Raw genomic sequence first — 27,107 nt, 5'->3', positions numbered from 1 at the left:
GCTGTTGAATTGCAATTATCCATGAAAATGGCGTGATAAATGTTGACGAATAAAAACTTTTAAATGATATTCCGTGTTGTTCAATTCATATATTTTCACATCATCTTTACTTCCAATTAATAACATGAAAGATGAAACTTGGCAAGAATTATAGTTTTATTATACCTTTAATTAGATACAGAATAGTTTTAATATACACATTTTTTTTCTTCTTCATGGTACAATTGTAATCAACTCTATTATAATCAATAGATGAGGCAAAGGATTGGAAATAAATGTATAATAAAAACATTTCTCTTCCATTCAGTGGTTCCATGAATGATTACCCATTGAATTGAACTTGCCAATTATCTCCATCATTCAATGAACTAATAATACATGGTTCGATTTTATGAATGAGAAAAGTTTTGCGAAGAGAAAAAGAAGAAATGAATTTCAGCTCTACAGAATCAAGAAGTTGATTGATTATGTTCTCAAAGTAAACTTGAACAATTAAAAAGTTTTTTCTCATTCATTCAATCCATCTACATGAATAAGATCTCGATGAATATTTTTATTTTCGCTGAACGAAAGAAGAAAAAAATAATTGAATATCTTTCGTTCATTTATTGATAAGTTCATTGGCTAACTCAACTTTTTTCTCAACTTTTCAATACAATTTTCAAAATTTCAAGATTACAACTGATTTACAGGATAAAAAAGTTCAATTTTGGATAATTTTTGGATTCTTCAAACTCAACTTTCGATTGATTAAAATGTGTTTAAATAGATTGAATCAAAGAGTGTTTGGAGGAAAGGAAAAAATAGAGAAAAAATTGTATTCGTTTTCGTAATTTTGGTTCGTTCGATTTTCGTTTCAATTGCTTCCTTATCCTGATTTGACTTTCAAAGGTTGTGCATCCAACAAGTGACTGGGTTTGACTGGGTTGGTACCCTTCAGTTAGAGCTATGAGACAGCACAACTGTTTCGTTTAGGTGTTACTTTATCACGAAGAGCTGGACTTGTTGGATAAGCGGGTAGCGATTTCCGTCTAATCTTTGGGTTACCAATAACTGAGCCAATCTTGTAAGGCACACCTATTTGAACCATTAGCTGTTGAAATATTGTGTTAATGTTAAAGTCATCTTTAGCCGATGATTCAACGTAACCATTTTCCCAGTCAATGGTGACAATGGTTTCAGTCAACTCTCTCTTGATGACTCTCATTGAATCGAGATCACATTTGTTTGCAGCAACCACAATAGGCGGTAGTTTAACTGACTCGAGAAAACTTGACTCATGCAAAGAGTTTTCCTCATCTTCATAACCATAGGTTTGCAATCGATCCAAAGTGCCAGAGTTAAAAGACGAATTTTTGACCTTTTCATTGATTCCTGGTAAATAGCTTCCATGGTTGAAGTAAATATTATCTAGTCTATCGTTATTGTGAGAATAATTGTTATTGTTGATTATCGGGTTGATACTATGATGACGACCTCTGTTTTGAGGGATTAAACAAGAGTTGTAACTTTCATGGCAAAGTCTGTTGTTCACAAGGTTGGTCAAGTTGGGGCCGACGTGAGGTTGAGTGAAACTTGGACTAGTGTTGTTGCTAGCATTGGGATTGACTGAGGCCATTGTTGCTGCATTGGCTTCTGCTGCTTTACACTTTTTTGTTGCAATAATTTCATCACGAAGTCGCCTAACCTCTTCAAAGGATTCTGAATCGGTCAATGAAAAGACGAGTAAAAAGGCATCTGCACTTTCAATGGCAAGTTTCTTCATAACGGGAAACTCGTGGGATCCCGAAGTGTCCAAAATGTCCAATATTAAAGGACCAAAGCCTTTGACTTCATACTCGGCTCGATGAAGCTGATCAACCGTGGCAATGTAAGACTCGGGAAAATGTGAGTAAAGAAATTGACTGACAATGGCCGTTTTGCCTACTCGAGGTGAACCCAGGACAACAATTTTTATGTGAAAATTTCCTTTCCCTTCCGAATGAGTTGAACTCAACCTACCAAGTGAAGGTAAATGGCTTGGCATAGTTAACCAATTGGCACTGTTAGATCAGCAAAAGAATCAAATCTCGTTGTTCCAAGAAACCGAAATAATTGTAAACACTTTTCTTCGATGTTTCGTGTTCCAACCAACTCTACTCTTGCAGCTAAAAATAGTGAACAAGAAAACAAAGAAAAGTTAAAATGCATTTAAATACAAAAGACTTCAAATGAAGAAGACAAATATTCATAATTAACAACAAACTTCACAGTTGAAGCTTAATGAAGGCTCAAAAAAAGATAATTCAATTGCTAATTGAACTCTAAATTTTTACACTTTTCATAACCACTTGATGAGTCAATAACCGAGTTACCTTGAATAGCAAATTAAATGTTAAAATAAAAAGGTTTCTCTTAATCATACTTGAGCAAATAATTATTCATTTGCTAATTGAATCGGTATCAACACTGCAAAGTTAAATGAATAATTACTATTCAAGGTTGGGAATTTGTTTTTTGTTCATTTCACTCCCTTTCAAGTTGAAATGCTCTTGTCCAATGTAAACATTTCAATTAGACTGCAATTGAAGTGCAATAAAATTATTATAATCATTATTATTGAAAAGAGCAACTTTTATCCTCTTATATAAAGTATATCAATATTGAAATGCTTTTTTTGTCGTTTCTCTCAATTTCTAGATAAGTTGATAAAGATTCGTCATTTATGAATATTCATAGCTTTTATAATACCTTTAACCCTGAAAGTCTAGTAATTGCAAAGGTTTCAGAACTAAGGTCAGTGTCATTGGCCTGAACGAAGGTTAATTTGTGCAAACAAATCTCTATAAATGATCCACTTTGGATAAACTTCTTATCATTGGCAAAGTTCAATTCCAAGTTCAACTTTTATTTGCTTTTGCAATGTTATTCAACATTTTTCATCATTATTCACAGCATTGATTGATGCAAGTTGTACAAGTGTGTAAATAAAAGCACCAAATAAAACGTGAAACCATTAAATATCAATGAATTTGTCATTTTTTACTCCAAACCTTAACTTTATTCATATTAAATTTGCGTAAAATCTTTTTACAAATCAATCTCCATTAGAAGAGGTCGAAATTGATTTTTCATCTTCGAACGCTTCTGGTAAACTCAATTGATATTTATAGCCTTCATTCAACTTTATTCATCTGTAAATATCATCAATCAATTCTTGTGATTCAAATTAGATGATTTATTGTCTAACAATTGAAAATTTACGACAAATTGAAAAACGATTTCCTTTAAACTCTTGAATTTCTCTCAATGGCAAAGCTAGTTTCGCATTTGGAATCTTAGCTTTTCTGGATTGCGTTAATTTTTGATGATTTTCTTGATTCTTTGCGTCGAAATAATATTTTTTGGTTTATCTAAATAATTCGGTTCTTTTGTTACTGCTGAATTCGCTGATGATTATTTGATTAAATTCGTGCTCAGCAGATGCAAATAAAAAATGTTTACCAATTTTCAAGTTTAATTTGAGCAACTCTGTAATTTTCTGGAATCGAGATTAACTCGAGCCTCGGGCCATCTAAATGAAAAGTTAAAAGGGATGAAACTTCCAGATGGTTCATGATCAGAGAGCAACAGAATCTTGGAAAACTCGAGAAAATTCATAATTTTATTATTCATTCAAATCGGCCACTTCAACACTTGATGAGTTCAAATGCAAATTGTCTCGAGAATAGTTTTAAATCATTCATCGAAATGGTTTGGTTTCAAGGTGTGCAATTGTAGGTTTGGAACTTTTTGTTGCTCGAAATTAATGAGAAAATTTATGGTATATTAGAAGGCAAACTTTTGCTAATTATAAACTAATTGCTCTGCTTTCTTCATATTTTATTGATTTACTGAATGAAATTGTTGCATTGACCTGACAAAATTGAGTTTGCTTAGGTTCGTCAAATATTTACATCAAAAGGCTTTTGCGATGAAAATAACTTTTTTATTGAATTAATGATGAGAGCTTTTATACAACAACAATTTTTCCCTTTACACACATGTTGCTCTGTCAGACAAACATTTATCAAACAGATTCATCTGACTGAACAAAGAAGAAAAAAGCCATTTTCTAGTCTCAATAGTTTCAAGTAACATTATCATTGTCTCACTGGTGGCTAAAGACAAAAATGGATAAACAAGATGAGAATAAATTTGATTCCTGATTGATGATTGCTCGATTAAATTATGGACAGAAAATGTAATTTAAAACAAGTGAAAGCAAATCTCGACACTTACACTGCAAATTCAAGGATAAGTAAACAAATCTATCAAAGCTCCAAAAGTTTCAATGAACAACAAAAATTGATGAAAAGATGAATATTCGTCTTTTAAATTTTCGCGTTTTCCAAAAAAGATTTAAATGGATTTGCAAGATTGAATTTCAACCTGATTGGGTTCGAAGAGAAAAAAATTCAAAACAGATCCAGATTCTCCTTTTTCAGCAAGTTTCATTTCGAGCTGAACAGACGAAAGAAAAGTTTTTTTTCTTTGCTTTCGATTTTCTCTCAAGTTCTGAAACATTTCGATATCGATTTCAAGGTTACGTTTTTTATCTGATGGCAATTACACTCGACTCATTATCGATGAAAAGTTCATGTTATTTATGGCTTTGCATTGTTTTGCTTTTTCTGTGCAGTTCTTTCATTTGCATTCTTCAGTCAACTCATTTTTCACCTGAAATGTAAAAAGAGAAACAAATGCATTTTCATTTCTATTGCAATTGAATTAAATGAAACTTTTTCTATTGCATTTCCAATTAATTAGCCTTCAACTTTCAGTTAATCCTATAAACCGTATGATAATTCAACATTCGCTCATCAATCAATGGTAAATGTTAACCTCTATTAAATTACATTTACTTTGAATATTCATTTGTTTACCATTGGTTAGCATTGAAAAGGCCAACTTCAAGTTTTATAAACAAATGTTGAGATTCAATGACGTTTCCATGAGTTTTCACCTTTTTTAATGATTGAATTAATTTGAAAAAAACTCAATTCAATTGGAAACTTTAGCGAAATTTCCCATGGAAAAAAGGCTAATTTTTGTTTTGACCCAATTTTTCGAATAAAAAATTCTTAAAACAATATTAAAGGGAAAACAAAAAGTTCTGAAATTTTCACTTTACTCAAAACTTGATGAACCTTGAAATGATTGGAAAAGATTTTACTCTAATTGCACAACAGATTAACTTGAACTAAATGGTTCACCTGATTTCATTTCATTTCTTTCTTTCTCTTCTATTCAGCTCATTATGCTTTTTGAAACGCCCTGTTGAGTCAACAATTGTGAATACATTATTATGGAATCCCAATTGGCGGAAAATTGAGAAAAAAAAGACTAACAAAGTTAATTGAATTTTCAGCACAGATTACGTTCAGATTATGTAAATTAACTTGTAACAGTTGATGTGATGATAAAGGTAACGAGAAAAAAATGCAAACCTGAATCCATGGTGAGAATGGAAATTTTCAGTTTCCTGAATCGACTAAATGTTGAAATATTTAAACTGAAATATTTTGCATCATCATTTAGAGTAAGAAATTGATCGTTATTACTTTGATATCATTTCAACTCCCAGCATAAATCAAGTTTATGTTTTGAAATTTTGTTGCAAATTTAATCGTCTAAAGAGGGAAAAATTGAATTTCCTGCAATTCATATTTCTGTTTATTGGATCAACCTTGCAACTTGATGGCCAATAAATTGAATCAACTGATTGAATCATGGGTAAACTAATAATTAAAGTTGACGTGACGGGGAGTGATGATAAACATGGAGTTGACATTCAAATTCCCAGTTGATGTTGGAAGCAAAGAATTATTGACTGGGAGGAGAAAATATCGTAAATTTTCTCTAATGAATAATATTCTCATTAATGTTGGACATTAGTCTTTTTTTTCATGCTATATTAATCTTTTCAGTTCTAATTTACTCAGTGATTATATTTAGGTATTTGGGTTCAATCTTTTTCTTCTAATTCTGTGATTAACGATAAAGTTGCGGAATAAAATTTCTTGTTTTTTTCTTTTTCTTTTTTCATGATAAATTGATTTGATGAAAGTGAAAACTTAAATGAAAATCCTTGAACTCATTTGAAAATTATTAAATTTTTATATTCTCATTGTTTACATCCAACGTGAAAATCCTTGAACTTTTGCTTCTATTCTGCCATGGTTATCATGATTCTTTTATCATCAATCTCAATGATTTCTTCTTCTTTTCCTTGTTCCGCCATTTATTGTTCATTGAGAAAAACTTTGCTTTGATGATGACGTTGGAAAAGGAAGAGAAAAAAATATCAAATTGTATGGAAATTATTGAAACACTTTGAATAACAAAAGATTCAAAATTTTGGCTCCCTTTTCTGTTCCAAATTAAACTCTATTCAGGGAGGATAAATTATCAATAAGTTTTTCTTGAATTTCAACTTACCGATTCAGTGCATCATTATTCATCAGGGGATAAACAATTAGCTAAACTCCAAATTTAATTAGACAACAATTCATCAAATTTAATGATGAAATTTCATTCTATCTTAGATTGGCTTTTCAGCATTCATCTTGACCTAGATAAAAATCAATCCATCATAACATTGGGAAGCACAAAAATTTTTATCATCCTTTTGATAACAATTTACTCATCAGCACTTTTAACTCAAACACAATGCATTTCAACTGCCTATTACACTCCCAGCTCAACTCCCAGCACAGCTTCAATCTGAGGTTCAGTTTATTTAGTTCCTAACTTACTTTTAGCTGGAAATGGTTGGAGGTTGGATGATTAATTAAACTTCAAAGGTTCTGATAACGATGAACATGAAATGAGATTTAATCTGAACTGAGCTTCTCTCTGCACATATTAGAATTGATTACGTTAGAATTCTCACAGTTCTATCTAATCATTTCCATGGCTGATCGTGAAAGAGATTATCAAAAGTTCGGATGATAATTAGCAGATAACGAGCGTCACAAATCACACTCTTGATTCAGAATCCAGCGTAATTCCCAGCTTTGCTTTTAGTGCTCAACCTTTAAAGTGAACGGATTTTTTATCTGATTTTCAATCTCTGATTCAGAATTGATAACCATTGTTTCCCTTTACCATTCTATTCATTTGGCAGGTTAGTTATCAGGTTTCTGCTTTTACTAAATAAACCCTGACATTGTACTCTTTGAAAGGAATATTGAATGGTTAATGACTAATTAGTAGACCTTGAATAAATGTTTTAACATTTCCTTCTGTTATGCAAATTACCATTACTGGGAGTAAAATATATCTATAGTATTAGTCAAAGAAAAAACTGCAATTGGATTCATTTCATTTCATCTTTTGTGCTTTCCCATAATGAATAATAGTTTCAGCTTCATTATATTCAAAACTTATCCATCTAATTGATGAAACATCAGCACAGAATTTTTCGAATGAAAACAAAAAAATTTATATTTTTCATTATTAAACCGCTTATAAAGTTCACATAATTTCCCTGATCAACTGTTTACCTAATTTGCTCGATCGAAACTTTTTTGTCCCAAAAAGTCCTGAGCCAACTTCAAGGTTATGATGAGGAAGACTCGTTAAACTATCTAATGATAATAAAAAGAACCGCAATCATGAAAAAGTGCGATAAATAAACGCAATTCGCATTGGACCAACGTTCATTCGTTTTTCTCTTTTCTTCATTTTATTTGAATGTAAAAACGGATAAATTTGATTTTTCACTCATTTGTTTCATGTGTTTTCCTTTAACCTTTCATGATATTTGCCTTTTCATCTTTACAGTTTCAAGTTTAACAATGTAACCCTGATTTTATCAATCGTTTATCTATTATCCCTTTTCGCTGAACAAAGAATAATCAAAGAATTATTTATTGCGAACAACATAAAATACAAACCAACAAGCAACTTTTTTCTTCCTTTCATTATTCTGTTATTACATTTTTATCCAAACGAAAGATGAAAAAAGAGAAATAATCTGAGTTATCTTTTCTACTTTTCCTTCAATTCTGGTAAATCATCATGTTCATCTATAGAGACAAATTAGAAATTTCATCACATTTTTTTATTCTTTTCAGTTTAGCTTTATTACATTTTGTAACAAAAGTTTATTGCTGCAAATAAAAGTGAACATGAAAAGGCAAAATAATAACATTTCATTTTTCAAATATTCAAAAGCAATAGAAGCTCCAAATTGATGAATTGAATTTTGCATTTTAATCTTGGAATTTCTTGTAAAATTCTTGCAAACATTTTCTCCAAACAATTGCAAAAATAAATAAATCTTTTTACCATTAAATTCAATTCAAAATAATTCCAGGATGATGAGCTTTGTTCTTGAATCGCTTCAACATCAATTCAAGAAATTCATACGTTTGTCTTTCTCTAAAAGAAATAATTCGTCATTATTTTCCATCTCAACAGTTTCAATATTCTCGCATCATGATAAATGCTTTGAACTTCTATTCACCTTGATTTTTCAACAATTATCTTTAGCTTCAGATTCTTTGATGTGAAGTGAAAATTGAAACTTGGAGTAAAGTTTTTTTCGGTAAATGTCAAAGGTTAGTGTTGACAATGATAGAAGTGATTATCATCAGGTAAATTGAAGTAAATGTTGAAAGTGAAAAGTTCATTGTTCATCGAAAAATTTTGCTTCTTGAAAATGCCAATGACATTCTGTTTAGACTTCGCTATCAACCAAATATTATATCGCAATTGTTGTCGTGATAATCAAATTTACCATCATCTTTTGCTTTTTTTCTTGCAGCAAACATTCAATTGTTGAATTTCCAGTTGAACAAAAGAAAAGTTTCGAGAAAATTTTTGTATTAAATTTGAACAATGTGATAACATGATGAACACTTTCCGTTTACCTTCTAGTTATGAGATGAAAATGTTCTCAGTTCATTGGACTCAACAAGTTTCATTTTATTCGCAGTTTAGAGTGCAATTACCTGTTGATATTTCGTGTCCTTGAATCATGGCAATAGAATGAAAGTGGAAAAAAATTTGCATTCCCAGTTCGCAACGAATGAAATTCCTTCAAATAATCTTTCAAAACTAAATCCAAGTTAACATTTATATCAATTGGATAACTGAACACATAACAAGCATAAATCAAATTTATGAGACAAATAATTTTTTTCCGATTGCATGAGATTATTGAATAGTTATTGCTTCATTATCACAGATTTGAGTGATTGAGTGAAACGATAAAGTTGACACTTGAAGTTTATTGATCTTGGAATTTTCCATTTCTACTCTTGCTATACCGTTATCTGTATTCACACTTTGTTCACAGTTGGTTAAGTGTGTAAAATGTTTCAAGTGAATACCCTTTCAATGCTCAGACAATAGGAAGAGAATGAACAAAAAAGAAGCAAAATTATTCCAAGGAAGAACATTTTCAGGGTTAGATTATGTTTCAACTCCTACGCAAAAATCAAGTTAATAGATCTGAAAGAGCAGTAACCTTTACTTAACTAAAAACACTCAGCATTTTACTCGTCTAAAATGCTTGGATAACTTGTTGACTTTTGTCAAAAGACTGGGAGTTTTTTTCCCAGAGAATAACAATGATGGAAAAAATAACAGGAAGAAACGTTATAACACATTGGATAATTTCCTGATTCTTGGATTAACTTTATTATAACATGGAATGACTAAAGGAAACAAAGAAAATGAAAATTTATATAACTGGGAGTTTCTTCCCTCCCTGAGACGATATCTATTTTCGTCTGGATAAGACGTAAAATTGAAGTAAACATATTACAATTCTGTATGTTCTTCAGCTTCAGGGCAAATTCCCAGTAAAGTTAAACTTTCATATGAATTCATTTCGTCTTACAAGTTTATCTAGAATTTCATGTTTAATGTTTTATTTCATATTTTTTCATTTTACGGCTTTCAGTTTGTTTGCTTTGGTTAGGAAATAATGAAAAAAAGTTCAATAGCAAAACGAAATATTATTTGTAAACTTCGTTCGGGTTTCAAATATTTCCAAATCTACACATTCCAAGGTTCACATGAGTTCTGGGAGTTTTTTTCGTTTCCCTGGTTACTCGATGATATTCTAGAACATTACTTATCAAAACTGTTCTGACTGGAGTGATGATCCTGAATGTTGATTCTGGGATGAGAATCTGAATCGGTGAAGAATTTCCATTTTACCAATATTTTAATTGAATAAATTTCAAATTTGGCCAAACATAAGTGATGATATCGTTTCGACTGATAATTAGTTTGCAAAGTTTCAGAGACTTGAATTCAGTCAAGGTAAATGCTGATCTGATTATGTTGCTTCATTTATAGACAAAAGTTGACAGAAAATTTTGAAAAATGTAATGAATTCCCTGTGGAAATGAGTTCTGCATTGAACTAGAGTTCAATGTTATTCTTTCAGGAAATTGAGATTTGCAGATATAAATATAATTTTAATGTTATTCTGAAAAATAAAGGTTGAAAAGGAAAAGAAGATATGAATAGAAATTGATGATTTTCTGGTTTCATTTGAATATTGAGATGTTTTGATTCGACTTAACAGACGGAAGCATAAATTAAATTTTAAACTTTTTGATTATCTATTATTCAATTAGAAGTGCTTAAAATCTTAAGCTCTTGAAGAGTTCTTAAAGTTTTGCCGAATGGAATGAAATGAGGTAAGAAAAAGAATAATGTAAAAGTAATTTGATATGATAATGCATTTGTAATGATAACAGTAATGATAATAGATGATAACATTTTGCTTGCAAGAAATACGATAAAAAGTCATATTCAATTGCCATTATTGAAGAGAAAATATTAAGTGACTTTCAGATATTAAGTTTATCAAAGTTAATTAAGAGTTTTATTGAAAATTGTAGCTTTAAATTGAGATTTTGAGATAAAATTAAAAGGTTAATGATGAAACGAATCTCAAGTTGCAACAAATAATCGATTTCAAACATTGCAAAAACTATTAAAGTTGAAACACTTGAGCACAAGAATTTCGCTTCCATTAAATTGCAGAACTCAATTCAGCCCAGATTCTTTTTAAAACTAAAAATAGTAGAAAGAGAAATTTTCATTGTTCGTCTGAAAAAAAGATGAACTTATCCAAAGAGAACGTATTCTGTCCAATTAACAATGTTTAATGCAACAAAAAGTTATTTAGTTTGACCAATATGCAAATGAAAAAGCAAAGTGAATAAAAAATGTTGGATTAAACTGAAGGGATTGACAATAAATAGCTTTGAGTGAAGGGAGGTTGAATGAATGTCGACTCCTTATAAGCTGATAAACGATTGTCATCTTTATGCATCGTTACATGTTCATCTCATTGTACAGTTTGACTGTAGTTTGATTGATTAGAGTTTCATCAATTTTCCTGGAAATGAAGCAACATGAAGTTAACCTTTAAGCAGTCGAGTTTATTTGACCAAAAAAGAGGTTAAATAAAGATAATAAAATAATTGTCGGTAAAGTTGTTAACATGTTAACATTGTTATTTTAATGAAATGTTATTTGGCTCTGAAAATGGGACATTTTTTTACGTGGAAACAAATTGAAATTTAGTTGGTAAATTGCATGATAACAAAGTTGCTCTTGTTTATTGTGTCGTTATCTGTGTTAACATTGAGATAAACCATTTCATGATCCATTCAGACCAGTGATAAAGCTGAAAGGTTTAACCCTAATTTTGATAACCTTGAGCCAATGTGTGAACACACGAAGGGAGAAAAATAGAAAACTCTTGTTTACAGCATTTTCATGTTATTCTGGGAATTGTGTGTGTATATCATATCAATGATCATAAATCTTGCTCAGAAACAAAAGGAGAAAATTTAATAATAAGCAATCAAAATCAACTTCCGTTCTAATTGAGAAAAATATTGGAAACAAAAGCAGGCATGAAAAAGGAAAAAAATGGAGAAACAAAAAAGTTCTGTAAACAGCGAAAAAAACTCCATGAGATATTATCAGAAGGAGAAACAAAGTGACCATTTATTACCACGAAATTGGGTCAACTTTTGAAAGGAATCGCAAGAAACTTCTGAGAATGATGATGAAAATGATGAAAATGATGAAAATGATGAGAATAGGAATGAGGAGCGTGAAAAGAAGATTAAAAGATGAAAGGAAAAGGAAATTGCTGGTAAAGACAAATTCTTGAGATGCTCGATTCTTCTCTCACTTCCTTATTCAATGTTTTTTTCTTGTTTGCCTCTGAATATCAAGCTCATCATCATCTTAATCATCAGCCTAATTACTTTGTAACTCAAGGTTGACGTATCAAGAAATATTGTATTAATTATATTAATTGAAATAAAATGCAATTTAGCACATAAATTTTTCTCTTCAGTCAACATTGAGTCTACAACTTTATTGAGATAAATTGTTTACAATATTTATAGTCGCTCGACATTCACCTTGACCGTTTTATTCATGAAAACTGCGCACAGAATATTCTCAATGAATAACATTATCTCGTTTATTACCATCTTTATTAGTGTTATTTTTACAACATTTTTGGTTTCGAATTTTTTTTATTCTAAATTTTGAAACATGAAGTTTTGAAAATTTTTGAAACGTGCACAGACAATCCTTTTGTGTTTCTTAATGTAACCTTTTTGTTGACCTAAATTCATGCAAAATTCATTGTTCTGAAAATTCTGCATTTGAATCAAATCCAACTTAAAATGATCACACAATGGCCATTAAGGTTCTGTCATGTCTCAATCGTAAAGACAGTAAATCAATTTACGATTCAATGTTAGACGAAAATGGATTAAAATGTTATTCAAAAGGAAATTTTCGTTCGATACTTTTCAATTTTCTTCAGTAAACAAACTTATTTACAAAAATCGAGATTTTCGAGAAAAAATTTTATTGGTTTTCAGAACTTTCATGATTTACTTTTTGGAATTTCAAAACGAAATTTTTGATTCATTGCTTTCAGTTGAATTTTTCTTAGAAACGAAATTGCTGAAATTCAATATTCTTTGAAAAAAGATAAAGTGCTATTTTCTTTTCGTAAACAAAAACCTGTTTATATTTCCAAAAGTTGTGAAATTTTTATGCAAAAATAAAATTCTTTTTCAGATTTTTTGAGTTGCTAATAGCGAAATTTTAGATTCTTTTCATTTCAACTGAAATTTTCTTGAAAACGAGAATTTTCCTCTATTTTATTAGAAATCATTTGGTTAACTCCATTAGGCATTGAATTTTAATGGAATTTCAATTTTTTTATTTTCTGTATTTTGTTGAAATTAATGTTCGTCTCTCAGCTGAGTAGCCAACTTGAGATGCATGATTCCATTGCTCAACTTATCCATGAACTGTATCATGTTTGCGCATAAGTCGCAAGTCCATTAAAATGTTCAAACAATGTTTAAAGATGGAAATCTCAAGGCTTATCAATCATTATCTTATTATATACCTTTAACATTATCAATGATTATTTGTTGAGACTGTTCAACTGACAGGTGAAAATGCTGTTTTTGTGGCTCATTTTGGGTCCTCTTGTTTCAACCTGTCAACTGTAACTTGAAACTAATAACACTCTTAATCACAATTGACATTGATAAATTGAAAGAATCAATTTAATATGAAACTTTCGTGATTTCCATTTTTTCACTTTTCCCTCAATATAATGATAATAATGTAATAATGTAATCAAAACTAATGAAATGAATAGCAACTAGACTAAACCTTTTAACACATTGATTGAAATTGTTGCATTTTGTCTCAACAATCAAAAGATCAATAATGTTTCAAGTTGATTCACTGATAACCAACAGACAAAACCTTCATTCCCTGTAATAACAACATTTCAATAACAATTTAATAACTTGCTTCACCTTGACTCAAAGATTGTAAAAATTGCAAAAAAGTAAAGTTGATTAAAGTTAAAAATAGTTGAGAAAAGAGACAAAAATGAAGAAAGAAATGAAAAAATTTACTTTGTTATCTTTAATTCCGTCTTTTGTTGCCTTCATGATATTTCATTTTAGTTTCATTTCTTTTTTTGTGTCCAATGAGCTTGAACAAAAAAGAACCTGAATCTTCCCTGGATTTTGTTTTCCATCTAATTGATCTGGTGTTTATCATGCTATCACTGATTGAACTCAATTCCCAGTCTACATTCGGAAAAGGCAATCCTGGATGGAATCATTTTCTGGGTGAAATCTATTCTTCAATCAGATTCAGATTTCTGTTTGCAATGAGATTCAAAGGTGACTCAGCCTCAGGTAAATGTCAACCAATGGAAACTTTCAGAACAAAAAAGTTTCCATTGCAAGTTGAGAATAATTTCCAGTTGAAACTTGCCTCAATATCATTCATGATTCATGAATCGAGAAATTTACATGAATTTACTGATTATCAATTGATTTGCATCATTAAATCACTTTGAACAAAAAACGAGAAAAAAAGAAAAGGAAAATTCACTTTTCCATTTCAAAAGTAACCTTTCAATTTGCAACAATATCTTGAGAATCTGGAAACAATTTCCCCATTTTTCTCTTTTCATGGTAAAACCTCAGTTTTTATTCAATTTTCTGAGTTTTCATTGGCAGCTTCAAAGCAAATACTTTTATTCTTTACAAGTTTTCACCTTTTTTTCTTGACATAAGAAAAAAAATATTTCTTCTTTTCCTGTTTCTTTCTAATCTCATGTTATGTTATCATTTTTTTCTCTTCTTCTGCTAAACTCTGAACAAGTGATTTTGATAAATGTTCATGTTTAGGTGATGCCTGGGAAAATGTGATCAAAAGTAAATTCTTTTTCATGCAAAATTCTTTTCACCCAACTTGAGAAGGCATTTGAATGGAAGAATGTTGAATATCACAAGGAATTTTGTGACAGGACAAAGATGTTGAACGGAAAAGAATGGTGAAGTTCATGTGAAAGTTGAACTTCTCTTTTTTATCAGAGAAAGTGTTTCATCCCTTCTTTTTTACCTCAACTAATGTGATTTTTTTTTCTTCTTATCGTTCGAAAAAAAGAAACCAATTTCAAGGTTATTCCAAGCCAAGATTATTCAACATTTTATCCTTGCTCTAGTTACATTCCCAATGAGATTGATAAAGGAAGTCAGATAATGAGTTGATCCGAAAGTTGCTAATGTTTAGTTTATCGATAAAGAAGCTCATGATTGGTTAAGTTAAAGTGATTCTGAGGATAAATCAAGATGAATGTTATCATCATCAATTCCATCATCCTAATCATCTTTACTGTTTACTTGCAACTTGCTTTTCATCCTAAATCGTTGGTCTCATCATTAGAAGCGAAGAAGAGAGAAAAGAAAAATCCATTGAGAGAATGATGATAATGATGAGAAAAGAAAAGGAAAAAGTCCATGAAAATATTGATAAAGAATTGAAAGCTGATGAAGAAATTGATGATGATCCCGATAAACGTGATTCAGGAAAAAGTTGAGTTCATGGTTGATGGATTTTTGCATTTCTTCAGGAAGAGATATTCAAGGTTTTACAGATGAATATACATTTTGTTGCATTTCGATGGATAATTTCTTCTTCTCTTAGCACTTCTTTTGTTTTCTTTACATTTTTTGCCACTTTTCAGGATAAAATTAGAACTTTTTCAGTGGATTGAGAATTGGAATGAAACAGTTTATCCAATCAATATAATGGTTGAAGAGATGAAAGTGAATCAAGTATGAAAAGAGAAGAGCTTTTCCAACTCATTTCAATGCACTTTTCAGATACATTTGTTTTCCATTCTTTTCCCTGTAGCTGATCATCTCATCATCGATGAATTGAATTATTTTCAAGAGTAAATCAAGGAATACCCAAAGTAATGTACAATTAATAGGGAATCAACGTTTCGTGTTTAGTCGAGCAAATAATACATATTAATGAGTATTACAATGAACAGAAATGCAAAAAAGGCTTCAACTAAAAGAAACAAAATGTTAGCAAAGAAAATGTTGAAGATGAAATGATTAACGAATAATGATTATGGAACAGTTTTTTAATGATTTTTGCTATTCATCGTTAGTCAGTTTTATGCTAATTGTTTCATTAATAGCTTTTCTTGCTTCAATGTTTGGGCAAATGTTTGACGAATCTTGAAAAATTTGTTTCCAAATTTAAAGGTTCAACCTTTCAACTATTTTCGTTGGTTCATTCAAGTGGTTAAATAAGTGTAAAAATAATGAAAGTTAAAGTGTTAATAAATGTGCGAAATGAGGCTTACCTTTAGTTTTTGGAACAAGAAGTTGAAGTGAGAAGTGCGTTGTTTTGCAGTGAATAGTTCAAGCACTGGTTTGCACTATTTAGAGTTTCAAGATTTGGAAAGTTTATGAAACAATAATATTAGTTGGTATTGAAACAATAATGTTGAGACAAGGATTAACTTGTAAGGTTTAAGTTCACTGGTTCAAGTTTGTTAGTTGAGTTTTTGGCTTAAGCTTTGATTCGATTGATTGACGTAATTGGCGGTGTTTTGTTGTTACTTTTTATTCGCTCGTGTGATCTTGAGTTGAACTGAATCAAAGAGGAAATATAAACTGAATGGGAGAGAAAGTCATCTTTATATGAAGATCTTGTGATCCCAGCATACAACCAATTGTTGCCATAGAGACGAGTGTTCAATGAGTTGGCGCGATTATCAGGAGAAACCATCAGAATCAGTTTGGAAAAGTTCAGTTTCTCTTCTCTTTCCTTTTTCCCTTTTTTTCTCGCACTTTTATTTCTCTTTATTTGTGAGATATAAAATTTTTCCAGGCTTTCATTATAGCATGGAATTAAATTTACTGGGCTGAAAAATTATCTGTTTACTCTGATTTTCTTGTATGAAATTTTTTTCGTAAAAAGAGAACAAAAGAAGAATATTTCTGGTGAATAAAGATAACTTTTCAGATTACATCTGTTAAACATTCATGTTATAAATCAGTCATGATGTTGAGTCGAACATGCAATCAACATAAGCTGACCTTTAATGACAATATTAGAGAAGTTAAGCTAATATCTGAAGGAAATTCTTTTCACCACAGAACGTTCCGAAGTCTGAAACTTCAATCGTCAAAACTTGGGACTATTGAGAGGAAAGACAAAGGAAACAATTATTGTTGTTACATCAAGTCGCAAATAAATGTCATAACTTCATACCGTCATGATCAAAATGCTAAAGGATAGAAAATTGTTCATTCGTTTTAAATTTAGCATTTGACATTAGATCAAGAAGTTTACCAAATCGCTATTTTGCTGAAATATGCTTATTATGTCGAAATGTTCCCAAAGCCATGAATTCTGATGCACCAGATTTATTCACTGCATATTATATTTCATATCATTTAATATTTTTCAATCTTGAAGCAATTATTTCTTTATGATTATCAATTGCATCAAATCGGTATCCATTTCAATTCAATTTTACTGCTACTCTTCGATTTAGATTAATATTGAGAAATCGATAGAAAATAACATTTGGAAGTATTAAAGAACAAGAAAACTGTTGCTTAAAATGCATAGAAAGCTTTTATTTTGCATGTAACTAAAACTTTTCATTGTCCTTTAAATGGTTACATGATAGATTCCAAACTTGTGGTTTAGTCGCTGTTGCACCAAGATGTTGAAACTTGGTAAGTGTACCGATTTGGGTGATTTGACCATTGGTAGAATCCATTGCGACGAATTTTGATGTGCTTATAGTATGAGCATTTAAATGGTAATTATAGTGACTCTGCTTTCAGCTTATACCAGGTATTTGTCAGTCAGTATGTTAAGTCAGCAGAATATTTGTCGAGGTTGAATAGCTAAGCAAAAGTTGTCTAATGAGTTGTCTATTTCTGGAAAAATCATGAAGTTTATGGATTGATTACAACATGGTAATCGCTTAGAGGGACTGAGCTTGTTAGAATTGGAAGTGAAACACTGTCATAAATAAGAACGTTGTGAAACTCGAAAAATAAGGATTAAAAAAAAGTTGGTCAAGGATAATTGGAGAGTCAAATGATTGAACTAAGCATGAAACACCAAGGAAGGAAAGTCTCTTAAGGAACAGTCTGGATAAGATGTTGTATTGGGACTAAAAATGATACAAAAGTTGGATGATTTTTCATTGAAATGAATTTGTAGACGATGTCATTGAGAAACTTTTGAAGGTAACTGCTTCGTCTTGAGATGCATTAAGTGTTTGCTCTTATACTTTTTGCCCTCGTTTTGTTGTTCACTCGACAAAAAGATTTGCATTGAATTAAGATGTTGATGAAAGATGCAAATTTTAACTGCAACCATCTTTTATATTCATTGACCAACACGCAATAAAAGGTTTAAAATCACAAGAAACACCTCAGACTATTAGATTGATTGTGTTTAATAAGTTCACATTTGGTTTGACGATATTGACACATTATTTCTCATATCGACTCTAAGTTTTGTCCTTTTGTCTTTCCTCTGATTTGCGTATATTCAGTACCCAATTAGTTGTTTATCTTCCCTATTCGTCGTAGTTAGGGATTTTAATCCTGGATCGATAAAGTTTAACTACATATATTGTTATTGTAAAAAGTGCTTCATAAAGAACTTATCTCTTTCGGGATTACGATGTTACGATTAGCTTACATTTCAAACGTTTATATTTGCATAAGAATCTAATAGAAATAAAAAAATCAAATGGATCGTAAAGTATTTTATTGTTATTGTAATACAAATTTTCAACATCGCTTTTCAAATATGGAAAGTAGCGATAAAGCTTGACCGAAAATTTACAGCGTTCGATTAGCAATAGCTCATTTTGGGATTTGAAACTTTAATTCAATTGATATTCTCAGCTTGTTCATTTACTTGTCTTGTCCAACTGAAACTTTCATTGGCTTCTGAAGCATTACGCATTTGTTTAACTTTAGTGTAACCAAGTGGTCCAGCGAATCCCAATAAAGCACCGACAAACAAGAAGAGCATAATTATTCCAAAAGCACCTGATCCACTTGTCCCTGTCGTTGCCTCAGTCGAACTAGATTCTTTACTTTTCTTTCCATTTGAACCCACTTTCAACTCGTAATTTGAACAATCACCTCCTTCGATGGTCTTAGTATTTGAACTTTTAACTGAAAATTGAGTCAATGAACACGAACTTTCTGTTTTACTTTTAGGGCAATAATTAAATGATTTACATCCAGTTTCACCATCGGACCATCCATGACATAATGATGCACATTGTTCAAAATTTAAATTCATTTCAGTGTAAAGCACATCAGACACGATTTTCTTGCCAGTCTTTTGGTACTTTTCAGATACTTTGGCTAATTGAATTCATGGATTGATAAACAATAATTAGTTAAAACAAAACTTGTTGCTTATTTCGAAGAATACTTACGAAGATATACACTGCATTCACCATCATATTCAGTGGATGAATCTGTATAAAAATTACCAAAACTACATTGGTAATTACACCATTGGAATGAGAAACAATCAGGTGAAGCATGACAATATTCTGCACAAGAATCAACATTTTTGTCGACTGCGATGGAAGTCTGAGTTTTAAATTTCCTCTGAGGTACTTCTAAGTAATCATTGAAAACATTCACAGCGTGAATTGAACATGATTTGTCTTCTTCAACACGCGAATCGTTATACGAGTCTTCCGTCAATAAGCTGCTTACTCTACAGTCCCCATTTTCACAGAATGAGAAAGTATTGCATTTAAGTTGCTCTGAATTATGACAGGTTCGATAACAATCAGCTAATGTTTTCGCACCTGGAGCAGCCACTGTAACTTGATCGTTGCTTTTTAATTTTGCTTCAACTCTAATTTTGGTTTGAAAGAGATCATTCGGAGTAATTTTATTATCCGTTTTGTCGATAATATCAGTAAGTGTATAAGTTCCCTCTTCAAAAAAAAGTTTATAAAGAAAGGTTACATGATATTCAAAGTCTGTGCATTTGTGAAAATAAATAATAGTGAAATATTTCCACTCTCTGACTACCCAGCGTAATTAAAACTAACCTGTATTGATAGATTATGGGACTTTCTGCTAATGTATTTGTAAAGTTTGAAGTCTTATGATTTATCCACACAGGTTAGTACTGAGAAAGTATACCAAATTAATTTGGCTGATGTATTAATAATTGGATTTTTTGTTTCTTCAAAAGTTATAAGCACTCAAAAGTGGAAATATTTCACTATAGTTAAAGGCTGGGAAGTACTTACGATAAAGGATCTTGAATCCTAAACTTGACATAAGATTATTGTGAAGTTGATCAAGTGGTATCTCTTGTTCAATGCGTTGCAAGTTATGTAAAGGAAAGTGATAGACGCTGCATGGTTGTCCGCCTTTTGTATCTTCCTTGAGATCATTAAAATCTGTCAGATATCCACAAGTGGATGATGGTTTATAAATTACTACACTAAGTGAGAAAATAACAAAATAGTTAGCACCCAGTTGAATCAAAATCTGTAAGTTCCGTGATACATACATGATTTTTTCTTGGTTTTTTGATAATTTCTCCAGACATTCATATTCACTGCTTGCTCTGATTGTTTTCATCTTTCTAATTGTATCTCCACTGACAGACATTGTTTTAGAGTTGAAAATATCTGAAAAAGAAAAAATCCAACAGTTCAATTAAACTGTACGAATGTAAAATGTCAATGATAATTACATTTCAAATTAGGTGAATCCAGGAATGTCACTTCCATTTCAAATTGTCGGTCCATGAAATTATATTGAACGTTATCGACTCGAAGTGGACTAATGGGTTTTTCAAAAATGACATATTCCATTATCGACTTTTTCAAATAGTAAACATGATTTTCCATACTGTCGACACAAGAGTCACCTGCAAATGAAAAGCAAAAATATTACAAAACATTACAATATTACAATAGTTACAAATACTTAAACCCAATTATTAAATAGCTATATTAGATAGGCTTCATAGCAATGCGTTTCAAAAAATCATGGATTTGCTATCTACAGTGAATAGGCAAAATGAGATGAAAAATATCAAATCTGTGACTATTCTATGCACAACAACGCAAATGCAAAATGTCACTGGATTGAAAGGTGTAGTCAATGTCAACTGTATCGCCATTGTAAGATGCTTGCTCAAGGAGAAGACGATTAGACGTAGGTCATGCAGTAAGAGACGGTAAGAGACAGCCATAACACAAGATCGAAGCAAATTTTATCAAATGTAACCGGTACATACCTTCACATTGAAATTTGAAGGCAAGGGTTGATGTTTTATCACTAATCAAGTATTTACACTCTTTAATTGTAAACTTATCATGAAGTTCATCTTCAGATCCGGCAGTTTCAAAGTTCATGTAATCTCTTGTAATTCCATCCGTCAAAGTATAAGTTTTTTTCTAGCAAAAGATATGCAGAGAAACATTAATATTTTGTGAATCATAATCATTCAAATGAATACTAACCGATGGATCCCATTTATAGAGTGTAATCTTGGTACTGACAAGCGTATAAACAAAAAATACTCCAACGTCTTGCTAAAAGCCATTTTGATTGAGTATTTTAGCACATATATTAGAGATAATAGATATCAATTATTTTATAATTTTATTTTTATTTATTATATTACTCCAATAGTATAGTTAGCCGTAATTAAAACTATGATAAACTTACCGATTCAGCAAAATATTGAGTAACGACAGCTTTGTCGGCCTTTTTCCCGTTGATAGTAGCATTATATTTTATTGCTTCCCATGCCCTTACTGGAAACCCAGATCGGTGATCCTAAGAAAATATACAAAAGTAATTTCAGAACAGTTATTGTTAACTTTACATTCAATCTTACAAGGGAAGAGCGCTCGCTTGTAGAATCTTTTTAAATCTTTTTCGGCCTTATGTTGAAGACGGAAAAATAATGAGACTTTTGCTCTTGTTTCGCTAGTGTGTGGTTAATAATATTCAGGCCTTTTTAGGTAAGACTATTGCATTGTAATTTATTGTAGTCCCTGAACTAGTCCATTCACCATTCCATTAAGATATGTTTTTATTTTTCTGCTAAAATTTGTCTTAAGGACTTTTCACCATTCATTAGTATCATAAACTAAAAAAGCCTAATATTATTAACGAACCAAAAGCAAAATATTGCGATTTTTTGTCCTCTACAATAGAACCCAGAAAGAAATTGAAAATGATCGTACGAGCGAATGATTACTGCATTTCTATTAATAATTTATTACTTATTTTCCTTTCCATATGCTTCAAAGATGTTTGTGTTTTTGATATCGAAATATTCCAATTGATATTCAATTATTATTTTAGCTACAATGGCTACTACTATAGCTAGCTATTTTCAATAAATGAATCCCTGACCATAATGAAGGTTAGGTTATATTTTTCACCTCCCAATTCAGTAATGGTGAAAGTTTCATCATGAGAAGAAAATTAAATAATTGAACTCTCCTAAAATATAGATCCTTAATGAAATTTCATCCATTGAATTACTAATTCTTGTTGATCACTTACTAAGTTGAGCTTTCCAATATATGCGAAAGACTCTCCATCGAGGAAAAGACTGGTCAAAGTGAAGTAACCATAAGAATTGACTCCGGGTGAATTTAAATCTGCAGGTAATATGCTACAGGATCCACCCTCTTCAAAGAGGTAAGAAACTCCGAGGTTATAATCATAAATAGCTTCAGTTGCTACGCCAAGAAGAGTTGATCTTACTCGCAATAAGTTTTGCTTTCTTGATGCATGAATCTGAAAATGAAATGAAAATGAATGAAACATTGGAAATATTTGACCAAACAAACTAACCTCACTAAATGTTCGAGCAGTAGTTGAACCTTGAATGTACTCGTGCATAGTGTAATGTACATAATCAGCTTTCAATGACGGGTACGGGTAGCTAGCCGAAGATGAGTAATATGGGCATCCAATTCCAGTTAAAGGCTAATCAACAGTCAATGAAAATGTAGAAAAGTTAAAATCTTGAAGTTCTCACGAGTATTGTAAACTTTACAACGCCTTTACTACCGTGTTTCCGCACAAAGAAGGCCAGAGCTTATTCATCAAAATTCTCACTAATTAGCCCTTGGATTTTCTCATTAATTAGCCGCAATGCTATAACTCTATTGAAAAAAAAACTGGGCTTATTCAAATAGAGTAAAAAGGGGGAATAAGTGAAGTTTTCATTAATAAGCTCTGGCCTTCTTTGTGCGGAAACACGGTAAGTTAAGGCGTTTGTTTAATATTAACAAACATCTTAGAGAAGACGCCGCAATCTTGAATGCTTTGAACTGGATCTCACAAAATATTTTATCAACATATTATGATATTTTTTGTCTGATTGCATTTGATTGTGACGCTCAACTGTTAAAAATCATTGTGAATAATAAGAGCACTTAAGTGAAATACTTACATTAACTTCGTTCGCAAGTTGATCATAATAGTTTTCATTTTGAAGGTAAATGTCAAGAATAAGATTCTCTTTGTAGCTGATTGAAGTTGAATATGGATCATAACCACTGAATTCAATTCGACTTGGATGTTTAATTCCATAATCGTCAGTAAAGTGCTCTAGTTTTAAAAAAGGAAAAGGACGAGAGTGGTTGAACACGGTTAAACTTGTTTCATCTAATCAAGAAATTCCTACTCACTTTTGTAATAAAAAGTGATTTTCAATCTTTCATTTATGTCAGTTGTCGCTCCTTTCATCATGGTTCCTCTTATGTTTTTATCAGCAACTGCTTTCTGTAATTCAACAAATAAAGGTTACAATGAGTGAATGATAAATGCTGATAAATTTCAACTGATTGTTTTTGTTTATTTGTACTAGTTATTTGAATGGGTTGATAACAATCACTGACTTGTGTGAAAAATGGATGAAATAAGGTGTTTTGTCAATTATTATTTGACTTTGGAGTTAAGAGTTGACTTAGGAATCTTAGAAAGTAGAGTTTGAGGGTTTGTAGCAACATTTAAACTAAGTCCATTAGTGCTATCCGAAAATTTCTCTGATCGATATTTTTCAAGAAAATCGAAGTCAAATCGGAAACTTCGATTGCTTTTTGTTCAATTATGGGGCTAGATTTATTCAAACTCATTTTGGAGATAAAACCTTTGATGGCAAACCAGAAAATGGACTTATTTATGGAATTAAAATTTTGTGTTTCTGCTCAAAAGATCACTTCAGTTAAAGTTTTCAGCTAAACCGACCGTCATGGAAAATAGGAATGGAATTTTAGATAATTCAAGATCCTAACTAAAAAGTTTTATCATTGTATTACTGATGCTTTCATATTTGATACGTGATGCGTAAAGGTAAATGGAAACTCAAACAGTGAATGGTTAATCAAAATTATAAGATGAAACGCTCGAGCTTCGCCTTTGAAATCTCATAACTTCTCGATGTAGGGGCTTAGCTATTACTTGAAACATTCTCATAATATTGTTGGAATACTTACCCAAACAATTGATGAATGACCAAGCCGATATAAAATTGAAGGTCCCATTAAGAGTACCAGATTAGTTACAGGTCTTTTGATTCCAGGTAAAGTTTCATCCCAATTGTTCTTGAAAGTAAATCTTAAACAATTTGCACCTTTAAATCGTGAAATAAGTAAGAATGATTATTAAAATAATTCTACAGCGAATGCCATGAGTGAATATAATCTCATTTCTTGAGAAATTGCAGACAAAAAGTTTTCTCACGAACCGAAACATATTGCAGAAAGTTACAGGTATTTACTGTTTTAATTATACCAATCCTTTCAGTTAAACACTTACCATGAGTAACCAAACGTTCCTTTCTATAATAACCAGGAGTAGTATAATAGATGTTGTAGGAATCCTTTTCACCTGAGATCAAAATTTTGCCTTTGATAACACTACTAGAAGCTGATATTGATTCCTGGATAAAATATTTAGTGCCAGCATTCTAAGACACATAACATAAGTGTTAAAATAGTGAAAATTGTTTGGTTGTTCTAGTGTTGTATTGTTCTTGTTCTCCAGCGCCAGGAACAATTGTTCTTTGTTCTGTTCCGTTGTTTTGTTCCGAAAAATCGGAACTAGGAACAACCTAGGAACAGAACAACCCAAAATCTAGAACAAAACAAAGAACAATTGTTCCTGGCAAAGAACAAAGGTGACGCAATAAAATGCTAAATGAGTGCCTAAAGTAACCCTTTAACACCAGAGGGATTCAAGTCAAACCCTATTTTGCCCAAAATCTGTTGATAAATTAAAATTTTCACCAAAATTGTTCTCAGTTTTAGTGTTTTGTTCCGCTAGTTTTTTTTTGTTCCGATTTGTACTGTTCTTGTTCTTGTTCTTGTTCTCGATTTTAAGAGCTAGGAACAACATTTTTTGTTCTTGTTCCGAAGAAATTGTTCTTCTCGTTGTTCTTGTTCCTTGAAAATATTGGAACAATACAACACTAGGTTGTTCAACTTACGGAATCGGTTAAAGTAGCGTTGATGTTAGCACTTTTGCCAGGTATGCTTAACGGTAAATCCGAAAAATCTGTAGCACTTGCTATGTTTATGAGTTGAATTATAAATTTATTAGTTTATTTTTTCTGTCAATATATGAATATCTTTTTCTTACCTGTTTTAATTGTTGAATGTAAAATGAATAATAATTTAAACAAAATTTTGTATCTTTCGTTCTGCAGTGAGTATGACATGTTGATTCGTAATTAACAATCACATAAACTGTAACAAATTCAATTTACTTATGATACTACACGTTTGAAAATGATGCCAATGTTAATTGTAATCATCTTTTAGGTTCATTGAAGAACATGCAATCGTAAAATCACAATAAACGCCTTAGATCGTTAGTTTGATTTTATTTAATAAATATAAATTTTAGTTGACAACAAAACAATATTGACATTGTTTCTCATATCGACTCTAACTTTTTTCCCTTTGTTTAATTCTTGTCTCTCATTTGGGTGTATTTAGCACCCAGTTAATTCACTGGAACTTTATCAGTTCTTTCAAGTTTATCTTCTTTATTCGTAGTGCCTGTTGGTTTTAATTTTCAAAAGATAAAGTTTAACTACAAATATCCATATTGTAAGGGTATAAGAATTAGAATTATCTCATTTCATTACAAACAAACAGTAGAGTGAAAGAGATAGCAGTCTAAAAGTTAAAAATGAAAGTCAAACTTATCCCCACTGGATGGAGACAATTGTAGCTTCAGAAATGAATGATTTCGAACAAGTACTTCAGCATCTTTCGATATAGCTGTCAAGGAGAATTCATTGGAACTTAATCTAAAGGGTGAGGCATAAGTCGGGTGACAAATTTAAATCCAATAATAAACTATAAAAAATCGGATTAGGTTAAGAAGTTTAGGTTTTTTAGATTCACGAGAATGTGCTCTTTAATTAGGTATATTGTTTTTGATAATTCAACATACAACATGTCTAAAAAACGACAAAAAAGGTGAACATATTTATTCTCGTTTGTGTCAATTTTACTTTGCAAATGGTGAAAATGGCTCTTATCATATAGCATCGTACCAGAAGACTCTGGCGTTGACCTAAGGAACAGCCTCAAACGTTTTGTCGTTTTTTAGACATTTTGCTTGTTGCATTTTCAAAAACAATATACCTTATTAAAGAGCACATTCTCGTGAATCTAAAAAACCTAAACTTCTTAATCTAATCCGATTTTTTACCAGTTTATTATTTGATTTAAATTTGTCACCCGACTTATGCCTCGCCCTTTATAAATGGTGCTAAATATTGTAAGAGCAAAAATAGACTGAATAATTGCAAAAGCTTTTGGATGCTGACGAGGATAAAACCGGAAGACTTGAAACAGGGAGGTCATCAGAAAATTTTAATATTGTTGAGGATATGGTGGCTGAAAATCCAAACATTTTCTTCATGATGCTCGAAATATCTTTAAGCCGTAATCTTTCCACTCTCATGATGTTCCATTTTATTTCAAAAATGTTATGATGTGATCATGACTCGGTCCAAGGCTTCTTATTCATGAACATCTCCAATGTAGTGATCTAATATGTACTTATAATGCTTTCAATTGTTTTTACACAGCAGCGCCGTCTTTGATGGAGATCCAGAATTAGCCTTTATCTTACATGTTGATCAGATTCCTTTGCCTTCTCGTCCTTTCTCTTGCTTCT

General features: G+C 31.1%; 2 protein-coding genes across 2 annotated transcripts; both read right to left on the bottom strand.

Moving 5' to 3' along the window:
- Window positions 1-134: 134 nt before the first annotated feature.
- On the bottom strand, window positions 135-16,550 carry LOC107371884 (uncharacterized). The gene is made up of 2 exons (XM_015940035.3): window positions 16,223-16,550; window positions 135-2,147 (listed from the first exon to the last, which is right to left on the bottom strand). Exon 2 carries the CDS (start codon window positions 2,024-2,026, stop codon window positions 947-949), a length of 1,080 nt encoding a protein of 359 aa, XP_015795521.2. The 5' UTR covers window positions 2,027-2,147; window positions 16,223-16,550; the 3' UTR covers window positions 135-946.
- Window positions 16,551-18,643: 2,093 nt separating this feature from the next.
- On the bottom strand, window positions 18,644-25,690 carry LOC107371840 (uncharacterized). Its single transcript, XM_015939999.3, has 16 exons — window positions 25,554-25,690; window positions 25,402-25,481; window positions 24,732-24,882; window positions 24,410-24,546; window positions 23,603-23,696; window positions 23,365-23,522; window positions 22,761-22,895; window positions 22,467-22,703; window positions 21,618-21,728; window positions 21,410-21,481; window positions 21,184-21,343; window positions 20,635-20,811; window positions 20,449-20,569; window positions 20,183-20,379; window positions 19,346-19,861; window positions 18,644-19,271 (listed from the first exon to the last, which is right to left on the bottom strand). The coding sequence occupies exons 1-16, from the start codon at window positions 25,630-25,632 to the stop codon at window positions 18,784-18,786; spliced, it is 2,913 nt and encodes a 970-aa protein (XP_015795485.2). The 5' UTR covers window positions 25,633-25,690; the 3' UTR covers window positions 18,644-18,783.
- Between the last annotated feature and the right edge of the window lie 1,417 nt (window positions 25,691-27,107).

This window comes from Tetranychus urticae, chromosome 3 (genome assembly GCF_039701765.1).
Source record: "Tetranychus urticae isolate SD_2017Ah chromosome 3, NJAU_TeUrti_SD_1.0, whole genome shotgun sequence".
Classification (NCBI taxonomy): domain Eukaryota; kingdom Metazoa; phylum Arthropoda; class Arachnida; order Trombidiformes; family Tetranychidae; genus Tetranychus; species Tetranychus urticae.
Note: the sequence above shows the minus strand (reverse complement) of the source record. Positions and strands in the feature narration are given on the sequence as shown.

What these genes read in the sequence shown, in the direction of transcription:
- LOC107371840 (XM_015939999.3), bottom strand. Translation starts at nt 25,632, where the DNA reads ATGTCATACTCACTGCAGAACGAAAGATACAAAATTTTGTTTAAATTA. An exon ending in CTCAATATTTTGCTGAATCG is followed by an intron (nt 21,482 to 21,617) that starts GTAAGTTTATCA and finishes AATGGCTTTTAG; the next exon opens with CAAGACGTTGGAGTATTTTT. An exon ending in CTTCAAATTTCAATGTGAAG is followed by an intron (nt 20,812 to 21,183) that starts GTATGTACCGGT and finishes TTTCATTTGCAG; the next exon opens with GTGACTCTTGTGTCGACAGT.
- LOC107371884 (XM_015940035.3), bottom strand. Translation starts at nt 2,026, where the DNA reads ATGCCAAGCCATTTACCTTCACTTGGTAGGTTGAGTTCAACTCATTCG.